Source organism: Natrix helvetica, assembly GCF_964273705.1.
Source record: "Natrix helvetica genome assembly, chromosome: 1".
In the NCBI taxonomy this organism is placed as follows: Eukaryota; Metazoa; Chordata; class Lepidosauria; order Squamata; family Natricidae; genus Natrix; species Natrix helvetica.
The window spans coordinates 97,879,388-97,906,334 of NC_138548.1; the positions used below are offsets into that span (position 1 = coordinate 97,879,388).

General features: G+C 37.5%; 1 protein-coding gene across 2 annotated transcripts in view; it reads left to right on the top strand.

The window, feature by feature from the left end:
* The window catches only part of ELP4 (elongator acetyltransferase complex subunit 4), a 149,049-nt gene that overhangs the window by 20,970 nt on the left and 101,132 nt on the right, over positions 1-26,947 (top strand). For both annotated transcript variants that reach the window (XM_081934073.1, XM_081934074.1), the window contains exon 4: positions 24,645-24,773. In XM_081934073.1, coding sequence (XP_081790199.1) covers positions 24,645-24,773 — 129 coding nt within the window. The remainder of the gene's footprint in view (positions 1-24,644; positions 24,774-26,947) is intronic.

Sequence of the window (26,947 nt, forward strand, 5' to 3'; positions counted from 1 at the left end):
AAACGTTTTATGTGTGTGTTAATTGCTATATAATGACTATTTTCTAGACAATTTTACTATGTCATAAAATTGGTTTTTCTTCAAAACTACTTACATACTGTACAAAAATCTTAGAAGAAATAGTCTATGTTAGATAGCTGATAAAACAGTACATTTCAGCTGCAATTTGATGCTGTGATGTAAGTTATGGTTCCTGAGAATTTTGAGAATTGAAAATCTATATAAGTGTGGATTTTAAAATTTCTATTGTCACTGACTTTCATCATAATTATTAATCATTCCTTTGCTGCCTAGCATATTGGTTACTTCTATACATATATTGAATAGTACAGTAGCTACTTTTAATTTTAAATGGGAGTTTATGGCTTTTCTGTAATAAAGAAAAATATTCCCTGTTCTAGAAAGAAAGAAAAAAAGATTGTTTATACCATAATTATCTTTAAACTATGTAACTAAAAGGGCAAGTAGAAAATAGAAATGTCCCATCAGCTGCTTATGGTATGTTATATGATCACCCAGTAATTTAGCCATTATCTTTTGAAAACATATACGTGTCTATTGTAGTCAAAGCTTCTGTAGGAAGTCAGCATTAAAATGGGGCATCATTGAAAAATTACACTCCTGTTAAAAATCCCTTAGAAATATGTACATAAAGTTTTAAACAATTTAAAAAAAAACATTTGTCTCTTTCATTCATATAGTTATGATCCAACATAAGAAATTGCAAAGGAATAAGGTGAATCTCTATATAATGAATTACATATTTTTGGTACTTGTGTCAAAAGCACCAAGGTGCTTTCAGGTTGACAGGATTAAGTGGGGATGCCCAATTGGGTGTTCCTTTCATGTTCCCTGCAGGAACTGAAAGGAAGGACAAGAGCTCACCCTGCTCCATGGCACCACTTGGGTCTCCAATGTGGACTTCTAACCTCCAACCCAGTGGCCTAACCACAAGAGCTATAATGTTTCTTTCATTACATACATTTTAAAAATAGCATTCAAAAAGTGCTCTTGGAAAGACTTCTGTAAACTACACTGGATGAAGGAATACAAAACACTCTTCTTTAGAGAAGATACTGGAATGCTGAACAGTGGTGAATACCTCACACAGCATTCAGGCAGTTGCAGCTTTGAAGCCAAAGGGTAGCAGTCTGAAGCCTGCAGTTGTATTCCAGTTTACAAGACTAGCTGCAAAGGTATACAGGCAAAGGAGCAAGGTGATATTGGTACAATTATTTTCATACTGTGCTCAGAATGGTGTCTTCTCTCACTTACATCAGGACCCTTGATATGAACTGGGCTTTCCAAATGATTTAATTGAATTGAATTTTGTGTTTTATGTATATACGCAATATAAGTGCTTTCGGAAATACCTTTTGCAGTTATGGACCTTGATGTCTTCAGGGTTTTTAAATTTAAGTTGTAATATTTTTATATTTTAGTTTAGTTTTAAAAAATAATAGGCTTCAGATTTTTCCTTTCTGTAGCTTTGCTTACTGTTACTCTGTATGGTATTTATTCTATTTTATTCATAAGATGTTTCTAAGATTTTCCTTCATTAATTTAAAAATATGGAAAACTAAAATAAAAATGGAATATAGTATCTAATTTTTCACATATCTATATTTTATATACTGAAGTATTAGTGACTAAAGGAAAAAAATACGAGGTTGACTGAGACCATACCCTAAAAGTCTGATAAAATATTAAAGAGTGACATATCTTTAATTCAGAATGCTTTTTTCCTTTACGTCAAATGTCCATTAGATTTCGGTATATTTGTATCTTAACATATGTTTTCCAGATTTGAAAATAATTAGTCCTACAATTCTAATTAGGTCCCTGTCAATGTTTGTTTTCTGATTATTTTATTTCATGGATTTTTTATTAGAAATCCAGAGAATGGCTGTTTTTAACAACATTGTTAGTTCAATACCTAGATGCCAACTCACTCTCTCTTTCTCCTTTCCACCTGAATCAAGGTAGGTTGTACACGTTTTTGACAGATGCCTGGAGGTAGTGCTGAACTGGATGAGGGCCAGAAAACTAAAGCTGAATCTAGAGAAAACAAAAGTGTTCTGGTTAGTTGATTTTAAGTCTAGGACTTAGAAAGATAGCTTTTGCTGGCTAAGATAGCATTACATCAAAAGGAACAGGGCCACACCTGTTCTTGATTCCATCTCTCAATAAAATCATATGAATTGAACTAAATGAATGAACTTCATTTGCAAGAGTCTGTAACCAGGGTAAATCTGCTACACTTCCTGCAACTCCTCGATTTACAACAGTTTATTTAGAGACCATTCAATGTTACAATGGCACTGGGAAAAGTGACATGACCATTTTTCACAGCTACAACCTTTGCAATATCCCTATAATCATGGGATCATAATTGAAATGCTTGACAATTGGTTCATATTTATGACCGTTACGATGTCCCTGGGTCACATGATCCCCTTTTGCGACCTGACAAGCAAAGTCAATGGGGAAACCAGATTCACTTAACAACCAACTTGCTAATTTACCAACTGCATTGATTCACTTAACAACTGTAGCAAGAAAGGTCATAAAATGGGGCAAAACTCACTTAACAAATGTCTCGACCACAGAAATTTTGGGATCCCTTATGGTCGTATATCAAGGACTACCTGTACATGTAAAATTTCCATTTACAAGAATGGAACATCCCACAGAATTCAAGAATACTGTGTTCCTCCAAACTGCTTGGGAGAGAGTTTGCAATGTTTTAGACATGGCCATACTACAAAGCAAATCCATGTAGTTCAGAACACCACACATCATAAACTTTCAGTTTAAAGGATGAACTTCAAGAAAACGGCTGGGCCCTCCTGAATAGCATGATCAAGGTTCAGAATGTTAACTATTAGACTACTTTAAACAAATTCCAGAAGCTACACTTCATGCAGAATTCAGTTACCCTGTTAAATTTGTTCTTCTAAATAGGTTGTGTCATAATAATCCTGTAAGCAACATTGATTTTCTGTTAGCTATCAGGTTAAATTTAAAAGTACTGGCACTGTTATATAAAGCTTTAAGAGACTCACATTTGAAGGATCACTGTCTCTGATTTTCCAGAACACAGAGATCTTGTTTCTGCCCCCCCAGAAATTAGTTCAGTTCATTGTGTACTAGTCAGAAATTGGACTTTCTTACTTGTAGTTCCCTATATGCATTTGTTTGGGGGGGGGGGGGTTTCTCTGTATTTGGATCTCTAACTGTCTTCAGAATTTTACTGGAACATCTAATCTATTCTCAGATTGTCTGTTGTTGTTGTTTTAATGAACCATTTTAGAACGATTGTATTTGCTGTATTTTAATGGATGCAGTGGCTCAGTGGCTAAGACGCTAAGCTTGTCAATCAGAAAGATCAGCAGTTTGGCGGTTCAAATCCCTAGCGCTAACGGAGCGAGCTCATGTTACTTGTCCCAGCTTCTGCCAACCGAGCAGTTTAAAAGTATGTGAAAATGCAAGTAGAAAAATAGGGACCACCTTGGTTCGAAGGTAGCAGTGTTCCATGTGCCTTCGGTGCTTAGTCATGCCATCCACATGACCACGGAGACGTCTTCAGACAGCACTAGCTCTTTGGCTTTGAAACAGAGATGAGCACCTCCCCCTAGAGTCTAGAACGACTAGAACATATGTGCAAGGGGAACCTTTACCTTATTTATTGTATTTAAGAACTTTTGCATTTATTATTATGTGCTTAATTAAGGTAATTTTCCCTTTTTTCAATTTTTATTCTGGGATTGGCAATATAGAAATAAACAAAATAAAGGTTTACCATTTTAGGAGATGCCTGTTTCAGTATATGATAACAACAAATCAAGAGTCAGGTGCTTTGGAGTTTTTAGGACTAATACATTTTCAAAGGCATAAGGTTTCATGAGTGCAGCATCTGATGACGTGAGTAGCAGCTCAGAAGGTTATGCTTTTAATAATGGTTCACCAGTAAATGAGCTTCATGCAGTTCTAATGACTCTATGGGCATAGCTAGCACATTTTTGACACCCCACTCGGACCCACAGTTTATTTTGTTCTCTAAACCAGGAATGCAAAAAATGGATGACACATAAAAACCATAGACAGAATTGAGAGTCAGCATGGAGCAATCAGAACAGCAACACCATGCTGAGGATTCATCTCTGTGCCAAATATGATCAAATTATGTCCTCCATTGGAAAAGTTTCCATTTTTTTCCTCGTTTCCACCATATTTTTCTTGCTACAGAAAATCTGTTCAGGTACAGAGTTAGAATAACTCCAGTATTATGAACCATCTTGTCTAGAAGCTCCTGACAATGTTCATCAAAATAAACATTGCTAGAAATACATTTTATGGACATTTCTTTAATAAGCAATAAGTGTTCAATTATTTTGTTATTCTTTTTAATATATCATTCTGTATGTACTAATAAAAATAGCAAAGTTATTTGTTCAGCTTTGAAGTATTACTGTATAAATATAACTTCAGGCATTAATTGATAGTTACAGTTTTAACTGCAATTGTAGATTTATCAGGCTGACAAATCAGTGAATGTTTATCAGAACAGAGATTTGAAGATGCGTAAATAAATCATTATAATTTTCAGCAATTTTTTTTTAAAAAAAATGGAAGGATCGAAGTGGGCTTTCCACATACAACATGGATTATATTACTAAATAATAGCACAGTAGTAGTCCTCCAGCATTTACAATAGCTTGAAGAGAAGTATGATGCCAGTAGTTAGTGTAATGCATTGGTAATTAAGAGACTGTGATGTTAAGCTTCATTAACTGTTGTGGAATTGTGTCTTTGATTTTATTATACCCAAGAGACTAGGAGAAAAGAAGGAGGTCACACTGTTAAAATCTGACTTTGTTCAGTACATCTGCCAAAGAATGCAAGCAGACATTCATATCAGAGAAGAATAATAGAAATGCAAGATTTATTTCAATATCAGTTAAAGGAAGAAATTCCTAAATATTTAGAGATACAAAGGCACATTTTTCAATTACCTTAAATTTTCTGTTTCCTCTGTAATCTTTTTGATTACAAATCTTCCATTGGTGTTGAGAATCGTGTGTATGTATACCAGAAGGACATTATAATATAAAATACATATGACAGGAGATAGCTATTTATTTGAGTTTATGATTTTAAATAGAATTATTCTTTCATGTCTAAGTGCTGTTAGAAACTTGTGGAATTTCTTGTTTTTTCTGTTTCAAAATAAATCCTTGAGGGACATGTGTCCTAGATCTCTATTGTTCTGTAACTGAATGAATGGTATTCATAATTTTATTCTCTAGACTATTCTAGTTCATGTTTATGCATATGTAGAAGGATTCTCTTCCGCTCTGGGGAGATTCTTGATGTGTGTGCAAGCAGTGTTTCACTTAAAAAGGTATACAATCCAATTGGGTAGGTAAGATGAGAAAAATTAAATTGCTTACTTAATGGTTTAAGATTATATTTGAATGTGTTGTTTTTGCATGTATGCAGATAAGAACATTAGTCTATTTATTACCAGAAAGCTAGCCAAAACAATGAGTTTTCTATAGGTTTATTGAGAATTTTTATACAGTGATTGACTGGGTGGGTGGATGGATAATTTATTTTTAATCAAGCTATCTAAATATATTGGAGTACAAACCTCATCAGCTTCAGATTAGGTCAATCTTCCCATTAAAAGTTCTATGTGTTAACCCCATCTTTGCTTTATGCTTTTCTGAAACTGTATTGGGGTCTTTTCCCATGTAAGATTGAGATTGTCTTGGCAACGTTTCAGCAAGGTCTCACTTGCCATCCTCAGGCTGGTGTTTTTGGCTTAAAACGTGGCCAGAACTGCCGTCTTACTATAAATCTTGGTGGGGTGTGTGGAGTGCTGGCTTTGTTTCAGTAAGTGGATTGATTGGTCGTATGGTTGTATCATGATTGGTAGATTGGTGCTGGCTGTGTGTCCGTTGTTGTTTTGTGTTGTAACACCCTTGGTGGTGGGTGGGGCTCGTTTTTTTTACCAGGCCTGATTTCCATATGTCTGGTAGGCAGGAGGTATCATCACGTTTATTCATGTTGTGGGGGTGTTTCTCTATTTTGATAGCTTCCATAATTATTCTCTTGTAGAGGTGTTCAGTTTTGGAGAGTAACCTGGTTTCTTCAAAATTAATTTCATGAGCTGTAGCTTTAAAGTTCTGGAAAAGGGAGGAAGTTTTTTCTTTTTTTTCTTACTGCGTTCTTGTGTTCTGCGATGCGTGCATTTATTCTCCTGTTCGTTTATCCAATGTATGTGGCTGGGCAGATTTTGCATAGTATTTCGTAGACTCCTTGGTTTTCTAGCTGGATTTTCTCTTTGGGGTTCCTTAACATGTTGGGTATTTTTTGGTCAGTGTTGAAGACTGTCTTGATATTGTGTTTATGGAAAATTTTGCTGATTTTATCTGTGGTGCCTTTGATATAAGGGAGGAGGGCGATGCCGTTGTCCTGTTCTGTGTCTCGGTTTTGGGGGAGAGTCTCCCTTTGGATTAGGTTGGTAATTGTTTTTCTTTGGAATTCGTTGGAGATTAATATGTTTGTGAGAGTGTGTAATTCAGTTTTCAAGTGGTCTTTGTCGGCTAGGCATTTGGTTCTGGAGATGAGGGTCTTAGCTACAGAGTTGATCTGTGCAGGGTGGTGATGGGATTGTGTGTTTAAGTAGCGGTTGGTTTGTGTTTTTTTCCGGTAGATGGTGTGTCCTAGGGAGCCATTAGTTTTTTTGTAGATTAGGACGTCCAGAAAGGGAAGTTGGTTGTTTGCTTCTATTTCTATAGTGAATTATATTTTGGGGTGTAGGCTGTTGAGATGTGTGAGGAGTTTGTCCAGTTTTTCTTTCCCGTGTGGCCAAATCACGAAAGTGTCATCAACATATCTAAGCCAGAGTTTGTGTTTGTGTTCAGATTTATCTAACGTGTTAGTTTTAAAATGTTCCATGTATAAGTTTGCGATGACGGGTGAGAGGGGTGATCCCATGGGTGCTCCTTCTATCTGTTTGTATCTTTGTCCATTATAGATGAAGCATGTGTTGGTAAGGTCCAGGATGTGTTTAGAGGGGTTGTGTTTGTTCTGGAGAGCTGTCAAGGTTTCTTTTATAGACACTTGGGTGAAGAGGGATATGACATCGAAGCTCATGAGTAGGTCGCTGGGTTGGAGGTTTTGTTTCTTTATTGTTTCTATGAAGTGGAGTGAGTTTTGTATGTGTGAGGTGATGGATTCTGCGTAGGATTGGAGTTGTTTGGCAAAGAATTTGGCAAGATTCTGTAGAGGTGAGCCTATGGAGCTGACTATGGGTCTGAGTGGTGTTCCTTCTTTGTGTATCTTAGGGAGGCCATAGAGTTTGGGGCATCTGGAAGATTTCTCTCAGGGGATGATTCTTTGCTGAATCTCTTCACTGATGGGAGATGCTTTTATTTTGGATTTGGTGGTTTTTTCCAGGTAGGTGGTGGGGTCTGTGTTTATAGGTTTGTAAGCGGGGTCTTGGAGTAAGTTGGATAGTTTGGCTTGGTAGTCAGACATGTTCATCACCACTGTGGTGTTACCTTTGTCTGCTGGGACTATGATTATGTTGTTGTCTTTCCTCAGGTTGGTGAGTGCTTTTTCTTCTTCTTGCTGTAAGTTGCTTCTGGGTGGATTACTGGAGCAAAGGATGTTGGTGACTGCAAGTCTGATTTTGCTGGCTTCATTTGGGTTGATTTGGTGAGTGTAGCTTCAACTCCACATATGATGTCTTCAGTGGGGATGCGTTTAGGGGCGACTGCAAAGTTGAATCCTCTGGAAAGGACATTGGTTTCAGCTGTGGCCAGGGTTCTGTCTGATATGTTGTGTACTGTTTGTTTCATGAGTTGCTGTGGAGGACGGTTGGGCTTCTGTTGTTTTTCTAGTCTGTGGAATTTGTTGGTGTGTTTGTCTGTCTCTTTCAGCTCTCCAGAGGGCTAGTTGTTTAGATTTGTCCCAGAGTGCTGGGTGGATTTTGTTGCTGAGTTTGAGGTGAAGAGTGAGTAGGTCCTGGTTGGTTTGGTCTCGTAGGAATCTTTTCCTGTGGAGTTCGTTTCTGATTAGGGCTAATTCAGTTCGTTTCAGGATCCTTTCGGTGGCTGAGGTTTTAGAATAGAATTTTAGTTGGAAGCATGTGGGGATCAAGCTTTTGTCTTGGCAGTTGCGTAGGAATGTGATGTCACATAAGATGGTGGCTCTTCGGACTTCATGTTTCTCATAGGATCTGGTGAGCAGGAAAGTTTCCTCCCCATAGAGGTAAGATATTTATATTTGTAGATTTTTACGGGTGTGGGTATGCTGGTCTTGTTGTATTCGGGTCGTTTCCCATGTAAGATTGAGATTGTCTTGGCAATGTTTCAGCGAGGTCTCACTCGCCATCTTCAGGCTGGGTTTTGGGCTAAAAGCGTGGTCGGCGCTGCCGTCTTTCTATCAATCATTTTGGGGTGTGTGGAGTGCTGGCTTTGTTTCAGTAAGTGGATTGATTGGTTGTATGGTTGTATCATGATTGGTAGATTGGTGCTGGCTGTGTGTACGTTGTTGTTTTGTGTTGTAACACCCTGGGTTGTGGGTGGGGCTCGTTTGTTGACTAGGGCTGGTTTCCATATGTCTGGTAGGTGGGAGGTATCATCACGTTTATTCATGTTGTGGGGGTGTTTCTCTATTTCGATAGCTTTCATAATTATTCTCTTGTTCTGTTTTGGAGATTAACGTGGTTCCTTCAAAATTAATTTCATGTCCCACCTGAAAGACCACCTGAAAACTGAATTACACACTCTCACAAACATATTAATCTCCAACGGATTCCAAAGAAAAACAATTACCAACCTAATCCAAAGGGAGACTCTCCCCCAAAACCGAGACACAGAACAGGACAACGGCATCGCCCTCCTCCCTTATATCAAAGGCACCACAGATAAAATCAGCAAAATTTTCCACAAACACAATATCAAGACAGCCTTCAACACTGACCACAAAATAGCCAACATGTTAAGAAACCCCAAAGACAAAATCCAGCTAGAAAACCAAGGAGTCTACGAAATACCGTGCAAAATCTGCCCAGCCACGTACATTGGATAAACGAACAGGAGAATAAATGCATGCATCGCAGAACACAAGAACGCAGTAAGAAAAAAAGAAAAAACTTCCTCCCTTTTCCAGCACCTTAAAGCTACAGGACATGAAATTAATTTTGAAGAAACCAGGTTAATATCCAAAACTGAACATCTCAACAAGAGAATAATTATGGAAGCCATCGAAATAGAGAAACACCCCCATAACATGAATAAACGTGACGATACCTCCCGCCTACCAGACTTCTGGAAGCCAGCCCTGGTAAAAAAAAACGAGCCCCACCCACCACCCAGACCGTTACAACACGAAACAACAACAGAGACACAGCCAGCACCAATCAGCACCAATCTACCAATCATGATACAACCACATGCCCAATCATTGCACTTACTGAAACAAAGCCAGCACTCCACACACACCCCACCAAGATTTATAGAAAGACAACATCTCCGACCACGCTTTAAGCCCAAAACCCAGCCTGAAGATGGCGAGTGAGATCTCATCAAAACGTTGCCAAGACAATCTCAATCTTACATGGGAAAAGACCCGAATACAACAAGACCAGCATACCTACACCTGTGAAAATCTACAATGTGTGTGTGTGTGTTTGTGTTGTATTTGTGCTGATAAATAAATAAAGGGAGACTAGTATAGATCTATTTCAAGCTATTTAGCTCTCATCAGCTAGCCATACCTTTACTAGGATTTTTACTGGGATTGGCTTAGCTGATAAAGGAGGAGAGCCTGTGGCTTAGTGGATAACACATCTGCCTAATATGTAATACAGCCCAGGTTCAAATCCCAATAAGAGTATGGCTAGCTGATGAGAGCTAAATAGCTTGAAATAGATCTATACTAGTCTCCCTTTATTTATTTATCAGCATAAATACAACACATATATAACAAAGGCAACATTAAAAATATGATTTTCTGCCTGGATGGTCTCCTGGAGTGAGCCGATAGACAGAAAAGGGAAGCAGTTTGCTCCCTCCCATGTTTGGGCATACCAGGGGTTGTGACACAATACATACACACACACACACACTCTGTATATATATGATAAACGTGTGTGTGTGAGAGAGAAGAAAGTGAGAGGTAATCCTTGATCATCATCCTAGGATAATGCTATCCAAGAGAATGTTTTGGATAAAATTATGATACCTCAGAACAATTTTCTGGTATATGTAGTTTAAGAATTAATTACAGAATTACACTTTTTGAGGGTTTTCATTACAATTTAGCAAATTAAGAGTTTTTATTTCTCAAAATAGCAATGCTTATTTCTCTCTGCTAGATCAATGATAGACTATCATCTTAATGTACTAAAACTTCCATTAATTTCCATTCATTTGTTTTTATAACCTACTTACATATCTTTGCCTTCCTTCCCCGTTTATGTAAATGAAAGTCTTATATATAATGGAACAACCGTCCAACCCTAAATTCAGGAAGTCATCTGCAACAAGTTCCTACTTACCTTTTGTTTACAATCCTTCAGCAAGGAAAAATCTACTACTAATTTTAGTAAACAGTTCTATTACTAAATATCCTTTATCATTAAGAAATTCCTCCTAATAATCAGCCTGAGTTGCCTTTCTTTAATTTTCAGCGAGTTCGTCCTTGTTCAAGTAGTTTCAGTTTCCTATGTATAGTATAGGATATGTTTATATCTCCCTTAAGTCTTCCACACCCACTCCCATTTGCATAACTTTAACTTTTCTTCATAAGGCTTAGTTACCTAATTATTCTGATAGCTTTCTTATAAACCTGCACCAGCTTCATCATATTCCTTTTAAATCCCATCCAATAAGATAAATGTTTTCTTGGAAATGCCTACAATAAAGCAAGCATATAAATTAGCATCACTTTTATCCTTACTACAAAAGCTTATAGAATTCAAGGAAATACCATTCAGAACAGCAAAGGGAGAGATATATGTTTAGCAGCCATTAAACGCTTCATCTGTGTTTTCAGACTAAATGTTTAAAATATAGTTTAGGCAGTTTGATCCTAAGTTTGTTCCTATGCTAACAGTAGGTACATAAAAGTAGCAGGTGTGTTTCTCATTGTGAGCAGCAAAATATAAGACAACAAGAGGCTTAGTTAAATGAGTACTTACAGGGGATTTATTCTAATGATAATCTCTTCTGGAACAATGGACTATGACTGCTGTAAATTGTTTTTGGTATATGGCACATAGTTATCTTTATGTCAGTTAAAATGTTGCAGGTGTAACTAAGAAAACACAAAGTAATTTTATTAGAGGTGAACACCTGAAAACTAATTTAAGTATGATTATACAAACTGTTCAATATATCTACTATCAAAAACCATATGCATAAACTAAAATATTATCAAATGTTACCTGAAAGAATACATGATTTTATTACAGTACTAAAATGCTGGTGCACATTAGTAATTTTATATTCAAATCAGTATGGAAAATATACAGTAATATGAGTGGTAAATCTCTGAGGGATATGAGCAGTTTGGAAATACGATTGATAAACATACAAATAAATATAATTAAATGAAATCCGAAATAAGTGTGAAAGGGTGTATGGGATTTCATACTTTGATTTTTTTAAGAAAGGAAACATTTGCTTTCTGAGTACTTTTCCCTTCTTTTTAATTGTATAACTACCTAAAAATAGTGATCAATTTCTTCTAGATAATAAAAAACCAACAACAAAATTACAGTTTTCAGTGTGGATAGTGTTGGATTTGTTTTAGGGGCTTTTTTAAAAAAATGTTATCAGTGTAAACAATAAAACATCAAGGCTAGTTTTCTCTAATGTCTTTGAAAGCAGTTAACGGAGAAGTAGATAATAGTATCCCACCAAGCCATTAGAATTTAGATTCAGAACAATGAAATTAATCCATGTATTCTTCTCTCTGTTCTTAGAGACAAAATTGTTAGTTTGTTCTAAATTATCATAATCTTCTCAATGCAAACACAATGACTAAGTCTCATAAAATGAATGTAACTATAAATTTATTGATTATATTATGTTCTGTATTTGATACTTTACAAATATTTTAAATATGGCATTCTTCAAAAATGTTCATCTGTTATATTCTTTATAATCCTAGAATCATGTTCTACACTCGTTCCTTCCCCAACCCAGCTTATATGTAATAGCTGTCTGGAAATCCACATTTCAAATGCTTCTAGTCTTCAAGTGGCTTTCTGTCAGAGACCAACTCTCTACTCCATAGAGCAGGATAGAAAAGACCTTTACTTAGTGCCAATTTAGTTTGGACAATTGGTTGACTAATATAGATAGCAATAATAAACTTTCTATGCTTTGAACTCGTAGAATACTCTTAGTTATACTCTCGCCTGATAGTATATTCATAACACATATATTTTTCACAAATATTAAGTTAGCAATGTCATCATTTTCATAACTATGACAGATTCATGTGACTTCAGAAAGAGGGTCACATCATCCAGAGTAGGGGGTGTGGCTACCTGAATAGATCTGTACTTCAGTATACCCATATAATTCCTTTACTTATGAACCACACTGATTACCTGTTAGTTTCCAGATGCAATTTAAGGTACTATTTATCCCTTATAAAAACCTTCATGGCTCAAAGCCTAGATATTTACATGGCCATTTTCCTCCAATCGTGTGTGATCATCCTATAAGAGCTTGCAAGCGGGCATGCTCTAGATCCTAGCTACAGAAAAAATGCCATTGTGTAGTGTCCAAAAGCATGCTTTCTCTATTGCCCCTCCTGTCCTCTGGAATACCTGTCCAGAAATAAGTTTTACCTCATTTCTTCTGACCTTCATGAAAGTGTTAAAATAGAAGACTCTGCCTCAACTTAATTTGTAAACTGAGTAAATGATTGCTACTTACATATTGCTTAATAAACTTGTTTATATTATCTGTACATTGCCTGAAATCTTTTTGATTAAGCAATTCTATAAATTAAATAAATAAAATCATTATCAGTGTTTCAGGTCACACACAATATTCATTTATCACAAGTGGCTGTGGCTTGTTTTCAAGATATTAGTTTTTTTCTGGGTTGGTTGCATAATCCATAAATCTGGATGAATTATATTTAGTGGAAAGATAGAAAGAGGCCTCATCCACTTCTAAGTATATGGAGCCCCCAAAGATTTCTAGGATCATTCCTCCAAAATTTGATACACAAATGTGTTTAATTCTCATGGTTTTTGATATATTTCTTAAAATATTGTAAGCACCCCAGCTGCCACTGCCTTTTCTGTGCCCTACACCAAATAACACCTCCCTATCATAGGATTTAGGAACTGTGATTGTTATAGATTTTGTATGCCAGCCAGCTTGCCCATCAGAACACCACCTTCACACATGGTGGAAAAGATGAGAGTTAACTACTCTGCAGAGGAAACTCCTACTTTTAGTTAGGATAAATGATTAAATTGCAATAATAATTGCTTTGTCAGCCCTGATCCTGTAAGATAGAATCCTAGAAAAGAGAAGGGAAGAAATAAAACAAAGTCACAAGCTGGCCTTTCTGTGGATCATTTACCTTTTCTAACTGGTCCTTGCTACTCACCTTTCTTTCAAGTGAGTAGCTTTCATAGCTTTCACTTCCATGTCCAGAACTAACTTCCCTAGCAAAGCCTCGGATTCAACGATCCTTCTTTTGATCTTGCCATTTGCCTTGGTTTTTCATCTTTTTAAGTTGCATACATATTAAGTTACATATTTATTTTCTCTTCAGCAAATAGTGTCATCTCCATTCTGTCCCTATTCATAATTATTTTCCTGCTCTGTTCTAGCTCAAAAGATGATGTTAACTTTTCCCAGGATTTTCATAGGGCAGACTCTCCCAATCTGGACACTGTCTGGATGTGTGACTTCAATTCTCCAAATTTCCTAACCATGAGAACCATGGGACTTGAAATCTACACATCTGGGATACATTTAAATTTGTAAAGGCAATTTTAGAGGCTACCATTCTTTTTCCTGAGTGTGCTCATTATATTGTTGATATAAAATATAAATTACAATACTGGCTGCATCAATATATTTGTGCATAAGCTAAATTGAATTAAATGATGTTTATTATTATTGTTAGATTTTTTTAAATCCCTTTTTATCAAAACATTCAAGTCAGCAAAATTACTTTTTTTCTCAAAAACAACCTTTTGAGTTTGGTTGGGTTGGGCTGAGAGAGAGTGACTGACCCAAAGTCACCCAAGCTAACTTTCATGCTTACGGGAGAACTAGAACTCTCAGTCTCCCCACATCTTAACCATTGTACCAAAACGGCATGTTGGAGTAGAAATGTATACAGTTGCTATGGTTGTAAATTGCAAAGAAGGAAAATATGATGGAAACTTTTCAGCACTCTTTACCTTCTGACGCATCCTTAAACCTAAGACTCTGTAATTGCTTTTTATTTATATAAAAATCCTGATACATTTCTTTTTTGGTTATGCCTAGACATAATGTTTGTATGGCATTTCTTCTGGAAGAAAAAACCTATCCTAATAGTCATTTCCTTCTTTCAAAATGGAGGCGATTAAAAACAATGCTTTATTTTGTTATCTCGCATATTGATTTTCAGGACTTTTTTTTAAAAAAAAGAAATTTAAAATGTTTCCACATATTACTAGGGTATCTCTTTCTCGATGGATGCCAGGAAATGAAGTATATCATTCTGTACATTAAAATTTAAAGGGAAGCCTAAAGGTATGTTGGAAGAAATGTCCTTCTGGGTTCGGCTCCAAGTGGGGAAAAAGACACTGGAGACATGGAAGCTGCTTGGAAAGATGGTTTTAATGGTGGACAGGACCACATGGCCTGAGCCCTGAACAGCAAAGGTGATCACATGCTTCAATGTTGGTGGAGAAGAGAAGAGAAGGGAAGAGAAGGACTGAAGAAGGGCTTGCAGGGATTTTTATAATCTGTTCTGCCCCACCTATCTGTTTCCTGTTCCTGTGTAAGAAATGTATTCTGATTGGTTGCCAGACTCACATGGGCCCATGCAGGGGCAACCCTCTAGGCTGTTTTGAATTCAGGTTTGATTGAGTTCAGATGCCATGTGGTCAGTTGAGTAAAGGCTTATTATCCTGCCTTAATCCCATCACAGCTGAAGAGGAGAACTCTTTATTATGTAAAGTGGACTAGCTTGGCCTTCTTAATGGCCCATTGACAAAGTTGAGATGGGCAGGAAGCTGTAGGAATTTAGTGTTTAAAATGTGTTTCTCCCTTTTTCACATCCAGGAAAATATAATATTCTGCCTTATCAATATTTCCTAGGATATTTCATTTTTCTGGGAGAGGGCTAGGTGATAACTTCCTACAATCCCTCCTTTTTTTTTTTCAAAAAAATGTGAGTGGAACGCACATGTTTTTGACAAAAGATAAAATTGGTCAGATCAGGGAAACTTAATTTTTCTGATGGAAAAGCATTGAAAGAGACAGCAGAAGGATCCCTTCAGTGGCTCCCAGAGAGCTTTCAACCATGAAGGTCTTAGCAACCAGGGCACAATTTCTGGAAAGAAATTTACAATATCCAATTTACCATGCCAATTATTTTCAGGTGTTTGATATCACTTTCTGTGAGCTTCCAGACTACAAGCAAGCAGAAGTCCCAAAAAAAAAAACTTCACAGCCATTGAAGGATTCTTCCTTTTAAAGAAGTACAGGCTGCCCATTTCCAAGGGATTTCTTTAACTTGCCCTAGCTCTTATTTTAGTGAGGCCAAATTGAGATTAGCTAGTGTGCAATCCAGACTATTTAGTATTTTTTTTTAAAGTTACACACAATGAGCCCAGGGATTCCTCCTCCTGAGACCACCAGTGCAACATGTCCTGCTTTACTGGGCAACATCATTTTTTTTGGGGGGGGGGAGTCACTGTCAGGGTTTGAGTTTTGAAGATCCTTTCTGCTACTCTTCAAGTGGGGGAATTGCCTGAGGGGAACTGACCCTCCCCCATGGGATTAAAAGGGAGATATCTGCTTTTGCTTTTGTGCAAAGGCAAAAATCAACCTAGGAAAAGCTTTGTGGAGTTGGGTCAAGGAGATAGTTTCAATCTAATTCTGAATGGAGCCCCCCCCCCCTCTCTCTCTCTGTGTGTGTGTGTGTGTGTGTGTGTGTGTGTAGCTGCTTCTACAATACAGAAAATACAGACATTTTGGACAAAATTTCCCTCCCACCAGCCAGAAATCTAAGGTGTTCAGAACTTGCTGTGCTAGCCATTCTCAAATACAATTCTTACATGAATACATTAAACTGATTACAATATAAATGAGACAGGAAAGAAGACCTTACAATTTCTGTGAAGGAGGCAAAGAAACAAAACTTTTTTTTCAAACAATTTTCACCCTCCCCCGTAGTTTTACAGCTATCTTCTGGGAATTGAACAGTCTTTTGGTCTTTACTTCTTCATCTCCTTCAGGGTTCTTTCATGTCTGCTGGATGGTACTAGGCTTGGCTTGCTGGTAAGAGTGGTCAGTCAGTCTTGGCAGTCTGTCCCAGGCTTGGCTAAGTTTTTTTTTCCTCATGTCAGGTTTTATCAGGAGGCAATCACCAGCAGCAAATTGGAGAGTTATGGTTTGAGCTAGCAGTCCTTTGTTTCTGAAGAGTACAATCTTCTAGGGCTGAAAGACATGAGAACAAGGTTCCCTCCCCCACAGAAAAGGCATTGTTGGAGGATTAGAGGTAAGGGAGGGGCGTGGGGGGGGGGTAGATAGCTTGCAGGCAGAGTTTGAAAAATAAAACCATCAGTTACTCAGCAGATAAACAGATAAACATTATGGGGATATCACAGATGAGAAATGTGGTCTGGATTCACATGCTCCAGGAAAGAAATGAACAGGTAAAATCATTTAGTCACACAATAAATGCAAGGATGAAACTTTTCTTGCAAACATTTCCTGGGTTGTTACTTTAAGGTATAGGCAAGGAAGGAAAGAAAATATATATATATATATCTTTACTCTGTTTCTGCTGGCCAAAACAGACACAAAGTGAAGACCCTTCCCAGTTTCAGTTAGTTTTCTAGGCCCAACAAACTGAGCGAAGGCAATTTCTGCCAATTTACTCCTTTCTTTCTTTGAACACTTTAAAATTCTTGTCTTTTGGATTGGAGACATCTTAGTTACAATTACCTTGAGGGTGCACAAAGACTTAGACATACACACACACAGACAAAGAGGGAAAAACAAAATCATTCCCACCATGAATTTCAGTTAAATTGGGGAAGGCACAAATCTTAAGAAACAAAAACCACGTGGTTACATAGAAGACAGAGAAAGAGACAGACAAGAGAAAAAAAAAAGAAATCCCACCATTTCCTTTTAAGTACCTTTTCAGCCAAATTAGTTTTTCCTGTATCATCTTTCAGCAAAGCCCATTTTCTACAATCTGCTCTTTTTTTTCTTCATTCCGGCCAGGACGGGCATTTGCTTTTCGTCCCAGGCCCCCAACAACTCCCCTAGGGGGGTTTCCATGGCTACCCTCGAGCTACCGCTTCCCATGATCCCGTTTAGATGTGGGTTCACTTCGTCCTAGCCGGGTTTGCCACTTCGTATTTCCCCACTTTACTTTCGCGTCCTTAGAGGACCTTTCGCGCCCTTTTGAAGGGACTTTCTCTGTTTGCCCTTCGGAGGGTCTTATTGGTGCCCTTCGGAGGGACTTTTCTGGGGGTGCCCTTCGGAGGGACTTTTGACGCGTTCCTCACCGCGGGAACCTTCTCTCGATTCGCGCCCTTTCACGCAGGGACTTTTCTTACAGTTTCAAGTCTTGGGGAAAGAGACCCGGAGGACCAGCCGCACAGTGACCCAGGAGGGGTGCTGTCGGAGCGGGTATGCGTACCTCCCTTTTTCTCACTAACTTTCTTATGGGCTTTAGCTTTTTTTCTCTCACAGGACAAAAACAGCAGCAACAACAAAAAATAAAAAATCCATTCACTTTTCCATCCATTTTCACACACACTAGTCACACACAGGCAGGCATACACACATTTCCCATGCTTTAAAATTAAATTTTAGAGAATTAAAATTTAGAGGTACTCACCTTCTTTCCAGGCAGCCTTTGAGCTCAAACTCAAAACCCCTTTAAAGCCTAGATCCAAATGGCTAAGGCCAAGATAAAGTCCACCCACAGACTCAATGGGGTCTGTGCCGGCATGGGAGGCTTACCTGGGCCATATCCATTTGTTAGACTAGCTTGGAGTCCCATCTGTGGGTCGCCAATTGTTGGAAGAAATGTCCTTCTGGGTTCGGCTCCAAGTGGGGAAAAAGACACTGGAGACATGGAAGCTGCTTGGAAAGATGGTTTTAATGGTGGACAGGACCACATGGCCTGAGCCCTGAACAGCAAAGGTGATCACATGCTTCAATGTTGGTGGAGAAGAGAAGAGAAGGGAAGAGAAGGACTGAAGAAGGGCTTGCAGGGATTTTTATAATCTGTTCTGCCCCACCTATCTGTTTCCTGTTCCTGTGTAAGAAATGTATTCTGATTGGTTGCCAGACTCACATGGGCCCATGCAGGGGCAACCCTCTAGGCTGTTTTGAATTCAGGTTTGATTGAGTTCAGATGCCATGTGGTCAGTTGAGTAAAGGCTTATTATCCTGCCTTAATCCCATCACAGCTGAAGAGGAGAACTCTTTATTATGTAAAGTGGACTAGCTTGGCCTTCTTAATGGCCCATTGACAAAGTTGAGATGGGCAGGAAGCTGTAGGAATTTAGTGTTTAAAATGTGTTTCTCCCTTTTTCACATCCAGGAAAATATAATATTCTGCCTTATCAATATTTCCTAGGATATTTCATTTTTCTGGGAGAGGGCTAGGTGATAACTTCCTACAGGTAGAAGCATATGAGAGAAGAAAAAGATCAAATATAATTTTTAAAAGGCAGAACTCCTTCCTTTGGGTTAGGGAGAGCAAATATTTCACTAATAACAATAGCAATAGCACTTAGACTTACATACAGCTCCACAGTGCTTTTCAGCACTCTCTGAGCAGTTTACAAATGTCAGCACATTGCCCCCCAACCATCTAGATTTTACCAACCTCGGAAGGATGGAAGGATGAGTAAGTCTTGAGCCCAACAGGATCAAACTCCTGGGATGTGGGCAGAATTAGCCTGCAATACTGCATTCTAACTACTGTGCCACCAAGGCTCTTAATATTTTTCAAACTTGCCAACTTTAGGATTCAATTCTGTCTGGGAAATTGAAGTCCACGCATCTTAAAGATGTCGAGTTTGAAAAACACTGCACTAAATCATGCCCATTCAGTTTACAAGGTTAAGAGCTACATATACAGAAATAAAGAGAGAAGAGAAAAGAAAATAGCCAGAAACCATTTTAATTTTTTTGTTTAAAATGTTCCCTTTGTCAGAAGTGTTGGAACAGCAGCTGTAATGTTTTTTTTCTTTAAAATGCCAAATATTTCTGTCATTTTTTAAATGAAAAAATGATTGCGATAGCTGCGCTGTACTTCACATTTGATTACAAAAAGGGTTTTTGATATGTTCAAATGTCTGAAATTCTTCAGCACAGCTGCCTCTTTTTACAGAATTTGTGGTTGCTCTCCACTGCTCTTTCACCCATCCCATGACCGCTATCAAGAGCTGTACCTGGGGGGGCTGTGTTCATCCCCCTGTGCCCTCTGGGCTGGGCATACTTTTGCAATTGACTCCAAAGTGCTGCACATCTAATAATAATAACTCTGATTTTGTCAAAAGTGAAAGGAAGGAGAGAGTTGTGGAACAAGAGAAAAATCATTCTAATTTAGTCCCAATAATCACTTTCAGCTTTATATAGAGCAATCTCTTGAACCAATGTATATATGGGATAAGAGACAGCTTCTTTCCTGTAGTTTCAGAGCTAGTCCAACTGGGGAAATGTAAAGCCTGAGAAGCTCTTGAGTTCACTGGTGAAAATACTTTATAAGATAAATTCTTACATATATCTTCCTATTTCCATGTCTCAAGTTCAAAAAGAAAACTCTGTAAGTTCACATTTTGCATTTCAAACATATTTCTTGTATAGGGCATTTAAGTGGACAGTTACTTGGTTCACATCTAACTCTCAGCCATGTTTTTAACTGCATGATTTTGTCAACCCTCTCATTTTAGCCCAGCCCATTATAAGAACATTATATAGCAATATCACTTAGACTTATATACCGCATCATAGTGCTTTTACAGCCCTCTCTAAGCGGTTTACAGAGTCAGCATATTGCCTCCAACAATCTGGATCCTCATTTTACCCTCCTCGGAAGGATGGAAGGATGAGTCAACCTTGAACCTGGTGAGATTTGAACGGCCAAACTGCAGCTAGCAGTCAGCTGAAGTAGCCTGCAGTGCTGCACTCTAACCACTGCACCACCTCGGTGCTTGTATTTAATCCAATACTGTTAGACAAGAAAATAAACTCTGGATTGATAAATAAATACAGGATCTGGTGTAGGCAGATGTTGTTTTACAGTGTTAAAGGTATTGTCACAGTATACAAGCTGTTCCAAGTAAAACTGTCTTTTGCAATTGACTGATAGTGATGCTGCTGATATTCAGGGGGGCTCCAGATGTTTTGGGATTGCATTCAAGGAACATACTACTATTGGTACAAACTTTGCCCTTTTTTGCTACAGTCATTCTACTTCTGTTTTCAGTTGTCCTTTTTAAATTAGAGAGTGTTGTTATTATTATTTTACTACTGAAATGTATATCATATTTTTCTCTTGCCAATCAAGAGTCAGTTAGATTGATATGTACCCTTGTTTAAGACAATGTAAATTTATACTCTGCAATATATTCTATATTTACACAAAGAAAGGAAGGTATAATTAATAATACTAACTGTATGCATAATATTTCACTTTAGAGTATGGATACAAATTAATATAACCCTTGGTCTTATTCTTTTGAGTTGGCCAGTATTATCTCCATATTGCAAGTATTGGGGCTAAGCTTTTTATGTCAGACGTTTGATTCGAACTAGGGACTTTCAAATGCAAAGTTCAGTCTCTTAGCTATTACAATGCACTGTGTCTCATTTAGACTATGTTTGGTACTCTGAGTCATGATCCTGTTCTGCTTCTGGGTCACTGCATCAAAACTGAGATTGGATGCCTTGTAACAGTACACTCTAGCATGCTAATTGCACTTGGGCAACTCCTGCCATAGAAATGGGATACCAGATCCATTAGGCAGACACTAAGCATTCAAAAAACATGCAGCACATTATCTCACACACATAATAGACAGGGATGCCTATTAGCACAACACTTGGTCAGCTGCGAAGTCTCAGCACTTTTTTTTTTTTGGTTAACAAATTAGGGCCCAGTAGGTAGACTTTCTTTCAACAATGTCATTACAAAAAGCAACAGCAACAACCTGTCTACATTGCTATAAAACTGCTAAGCTTAAAAGTATTTGCAAAATGCTTCAGTATATTTACTAATCCATGTAGCATTTACACAGTTTTAGCTGTTAGATATATACATTTAGGTAGTTAAATACATAATTTTCAATATACTTCAAAACAGCATTGATTTGTACTATTGATTATTTTTCAGCATAATGTTACTTTGTATTTTGTAATAAGTTCTATAATTTTTGGAATATGTTCTACCATACTCTCTGATTTCTCGACTATTTTTTTTTCTTCCATTCAATCATGTCCAATTCTTGGAGTGCCTGCAGTTTTCTTATCAAGTTTTTTCAGAAGTGCCATTTCCTCCTTCCTAGGGCTGAGAGAATGTGATTGGTCCAAAATCATCTAGCTGGCTTTGTGCCTAAGACAAGGCTAGAATTCAGTTTCCTGGTTTTTAGCCTGATGCCTTAACCACTATGCCAAATCGACTTTCGTTTTCAGCTATAGCAATATGCTAAATTCTGTATGGTTGCAATGCCTCAGGTAGACCTGCTATGCAATTTGAAGATCCTCCTAGTTTCACAACTCCTCGTCGATGAGCAGCAGTCATGCCTAGGAGGTCCTTTGCACAGCTTTGTAGTTGTGCACCTGTTGCAAGCTATAGTTGTGCACCTGTGGCTCTGCTCATAGTCACTCATATCCTAGTTGCCTCCAGATTGGACTACTATTACACACTCTGCATGGGGCTTCTATTAAGTATCTGGAAACTTCAACTGGTACAGGGCAGTTATGTGTGCTCTGGAGCTGCGTTGGCTATCAGTTTGCTTCCAGGTCCAATTCAAGATATGTTTTTCACTTTTAAATCCCTTCCAACTAATACGGCTACCCATCTTGCAAATGCAATTCTGTGTAGCTTGCAGAGTTAAACAATACAATATAAATACAACATAAAATAAATTTCTTGTTATTTGTTATGATTATTATATTGAACATTTTAAAAAGAACTATAATTGAACTAGTGGATGTTGCAGTAGTATCTGATCCACCATTAAGGGCTAAGCAAAAAACATGTGCTCAGAAGAACTATCCCTGGTAAATTTCCACTAAGTGCAGGCCTCTGGGAAGAGGCCGGACCACGTTAGGAGGAAAAACAAAGGAGACAAAAGGATCTCATCACCACAATGCCAGGATGAGCAGCCAATGGAAACATGACACCAGGAACCAATAGAATGCTTGTACAGGAAGTATGACCAAATATGGTAGTGTTAAACCTATGTGTAATTGTAGTATGTACCCCTTACTCCGCCCTTCCTTGTTTACCAATAAAAGAGATCCCCAGAGGCAACTCTGGGTGCGGTCTCATCCTGAGGAATCCTGTGTGGTGTTTTCACTCTCCATCTCATGAAATCGGCCCCCGGAGAAGGCCTCTGGCCCAACCGGGAAGAATGAGCCCCGGTTTTCCACAAGTGTATCTTAAAATTTTTATTTGACCTGGATTTGGACTTGACTTGGATTTGACTTGTACTTCAGGAATGTCTGAGGAGCTTCTTTTGGAAAAATGTTATCTCTAAATATTTATTTATTTAGTTATTTAGTTATTATTGGATTTATATTGCCACCTATTCACCCATGGCAACTCATACTTACAGAATATAAAACTACATTTACAACAATAAAAATTAACAAAAAGAATCAAATTAATATAGTACAATATAACAAAAGTCACTCCCACCCCAGCGACAGCAGATCACACAAAGCATTTAATGGGCTCCATCCCGCTCTGGGTTCCTTAGGTCCACTGGCAGAACCAGGACTTCAACACCTTCCAGAAGAGTATTAGAGTAAGGGCCATTCTAACCTCTGGGGGAATGATATTGCAGAGAAAGGGAGCCACTACGGAGAAAGCCCTATTTCTGGGTCCCACCAGGTGTATCTCTCTCGGGGATGGGACTCGCAACATTCCCTGCTTCCCGGCTCTGATGGGTTGGATAGATGTGACCGGCAAGAGACGGTCACTCAGATAACCTAGTCCCAAGCCATGATGATATGTAAATAAGTATTGCTTCTCATGAACTAGGAATAGTGATTCCATTAATGGAGCCTGAGGCTGAGATCATATTGTAGTCTTTTACAGTTGTAAAATATCACTGACTTGCATTTAGCTTGTGACCTATCCATTTCTTACTAAGTTAATGAGGAGCCATGGTACAATGCAGTACCGCAGGCTATTTCTGCTGACTGCCGGCTGCCTGTAATTTGGCAGTTCGAATCTCACCAGGCTCAAGGTTGACTCAGCCTTCCAACCTTCCAAAGTCAATAAAATAGGGATCCAGAGAGGACTGTAAAGTACTGTTAAGCTGTATATAAGTCAATTAGTACTGCTAAGTTGACTACCTTATAATATAAAATCCATTTCACACTAAAATCAGCTACCCCATTATATACCCATTTGTTTGATTGCCCTGCTACCTCGCAAAAAATAGAACTTCTTATTTTGTTACATTTCAGTTAATTTTTTATTGTATATTATGAATTATTATTACAGTACTATCTTCTAAAGTGTTATTTCTTACTTATTTCTCCTAGTTTTGTATCGTATGCAAATATAATAATTTTCTCTGCTTCGTTTAAGTAACTGATAAAAGATATTGTAAAACTATTGGTTTTGCAATCCTCTACTCAAAACCTCTTTCAGTCTAATGAGAAACTAATTAATGATCACCCCTTGAATATGCTTTTCAGTTAACTGTGACATTATAGTCTAACAATGCAATAAATTATATTTTACCAAATATATTAGATTATATTGTCAACTGAGTTGCTGAAATCAAGATAAAATACACCACCAGCATCAATAGAAGTCATTAATCTAATTACTCAATCAAAAGGTATGATTAGGAGATAATCTGGGGAAGATCATGTTGGGGTTTTTTTTCTATTACCAACTTCTTATCACAATTCTTAGAAATTACTTTGCCACGATTTAATGATCTTCCTTAATATTGAAGTCATATTCCAATATTCCATTTTTGAATATAAGAAAAACTTTTGCTTCTCCGTCATGCCTGTAGATTTCATCTTTTTTCTCCTGAAAATATTCAACAAGTACTTTTATGATGCTATTATCACTTATCTTTGCTACATAATAGATTAATCATTAATCTTATTTTATTTTAAATATTTCTGTAAAATATTGTTTTAATTCAGGAACTTCCATGTCCTTTGCCGAATCTCTCTGACACGGAAATGGAAGAAGTAATCACAATGAAGTCAACGCAAGATTCTCAGGAGTCCATGAGAATAGCCTGGCGTTACCAGAACAAACCGAAGCAGGAGGTAAATAATATTTCTAATTTTATTGGAAACCTTCAAGATTTTAAAGGGAAATTCTACATTAACAAACAAAAAACAATGTTTGAATAATCTCTGAACATTTTACTTGAGGGATGTGATGCCAGTGTAGAGCATTCTAAAACTTTTTTTTAATGAATGTTCTTTGAACAATCTTAAAAGTATTCTGTGAATTGGTGTTGGCTTTGGATCAGTTTAGTTTTGCTATCCAAACTATTATTCTGTTCATGGATTGAGAGGAAATGTTGACTTTGAATATTACACTGAAATAATAGGGGGGGGAAATCAATCCAAACCAGGGGTGATATGCTACCTCTGATCCAAACCTTTTCAATTAAAATTGACAGTGCACATGAGCTTTTAGTGTAGAAGTTGTTGAAAGTTATTTAATATAACATTGTTGAAGTTGACCTGTAGTACTCACAAAAACCAAGAGCAGAGATCAAAATGGACTAAATGGTATGCTGACTCTAATCTACTAATCTAATCTGTATCGTAATATGTCAAAAGAATGAATTAAAGATCAATATAAGGATAGATGATGTTGAAGCCATTTAAAACAGAGTGGAAAGACATGTTACAGAGTTCGACGGAAGTGTGTGGAAGTATACAATTGGAAGTATGAAAAAATAATCCTTGCTGGAATAAGGGAAAAAAGCATTAAAATGATTCCTGCAAAAAATGAGGATAAAGAAAAGATAAGATTGAATTATAAAATGTTTTCCATGAATATGGAGGTGAAGATTGGTTACTGAATGTTAATAATAAAGAATAGAATAAACTAAATGCTTAGAAAATTGTTCAACATTGGACAGAAAATTAGACAAGAATATATAATATCTCCTTGGTTGTTTAATAGATGGATCAATGAATGTATAAGATATATTTGTAGTCACATTAGATGTAGGTTGATTGGGACCATGAATGTGTATGTAGTTTTTATAAGGGCTAATGCTACATTATTGGCTGAGATCCCAAATTATTTTCAATGAATGCTGGATGGATTGTATGATGCAATAAGAATTCAACATTATTATATGCAGGACCATAGTTGTTGGGAATTATAAATAAATGGGGAAAGGAATCAAATAAATGAATTTGTGTAAAAAAGATGGGGAAATTAAGGAGAAAAATAGTTGTGCAAATGATGGCATGATAAGTGGGTGGTGTAGGATCAGTGGTAGGATATGACTGGTATGCCCCGGTATGTGCGTACCAGTGCCTGCTGGAAGGTACCGTTCCTGTATGGTGCTCCGGAGGGTCCACCCGCCCGCCTGCTCTCCTTACCGCTATTTGAGCCGATCGGGGCTTTTGTGCATGTGCACGGAGTGTACGGCACCTGCACGACACTCCGCCAAGGAGCTGGAATGTCGCAGGCGGTAAGTACACATGTGTGTGCTGTGCGCATGCTGAGCGCGTTCACGTGGTGGTTAACCGGCCCCGTTGCAGCGTACCAGTTGCAACGGGATCCGGAACCCACCACTGTGTAGGATGATCTGTTGCAAGAAAAATATTTGTTAAAACAAGCAAAGTTCTATAAGAGCATATTTCTGCCCTCTTTATTATAAGGAAGTTGGAATTTATGTGAGGAGAAACAGAAATAAATTGTATTCTTATGCCATGGGGTATTCAAGAAGTATGTGAGGAAAAGCTAGGGAAGGTACATTTAATAATTAAAGAGTAACAAATGAAGATGCTGAATACAAAATGACATTTTTTTTAAAAAAATAGTGTGTTTAGGTAATTTAGTCATAAATAAAATGAATGAGGATTGAATCATAAGACATACAGTATGTGTAAAGAATGAATATTTTGTATAAGATGAGTGTTTTTAGTTAGAGAGCATGACTCTAACTGTAGTTCTTAGGGTGCTCATTAATAATACTTTCCTCATTCCCAACTATGGATTATTTGTTGTTGTTCTTTCCCTGATGTAGAAGGGGCATCTCTGATAGTGACCTAGGAATGGCAAGAGTTACACATTAGGCACTGAGAATAGCAAGAAGGAAATCAAGTTTTCACTAAACGTTTGTGTTTTAGAACATTTTAGAATGAAGCTTTGTAGCGGCAATGCAGAAATGACCAAATAATTTCATTTATACTGGCTCCCCTCCAGGGTTTCCATAAAGACTCGGGATTTAATGATTCTCTTAAAACAT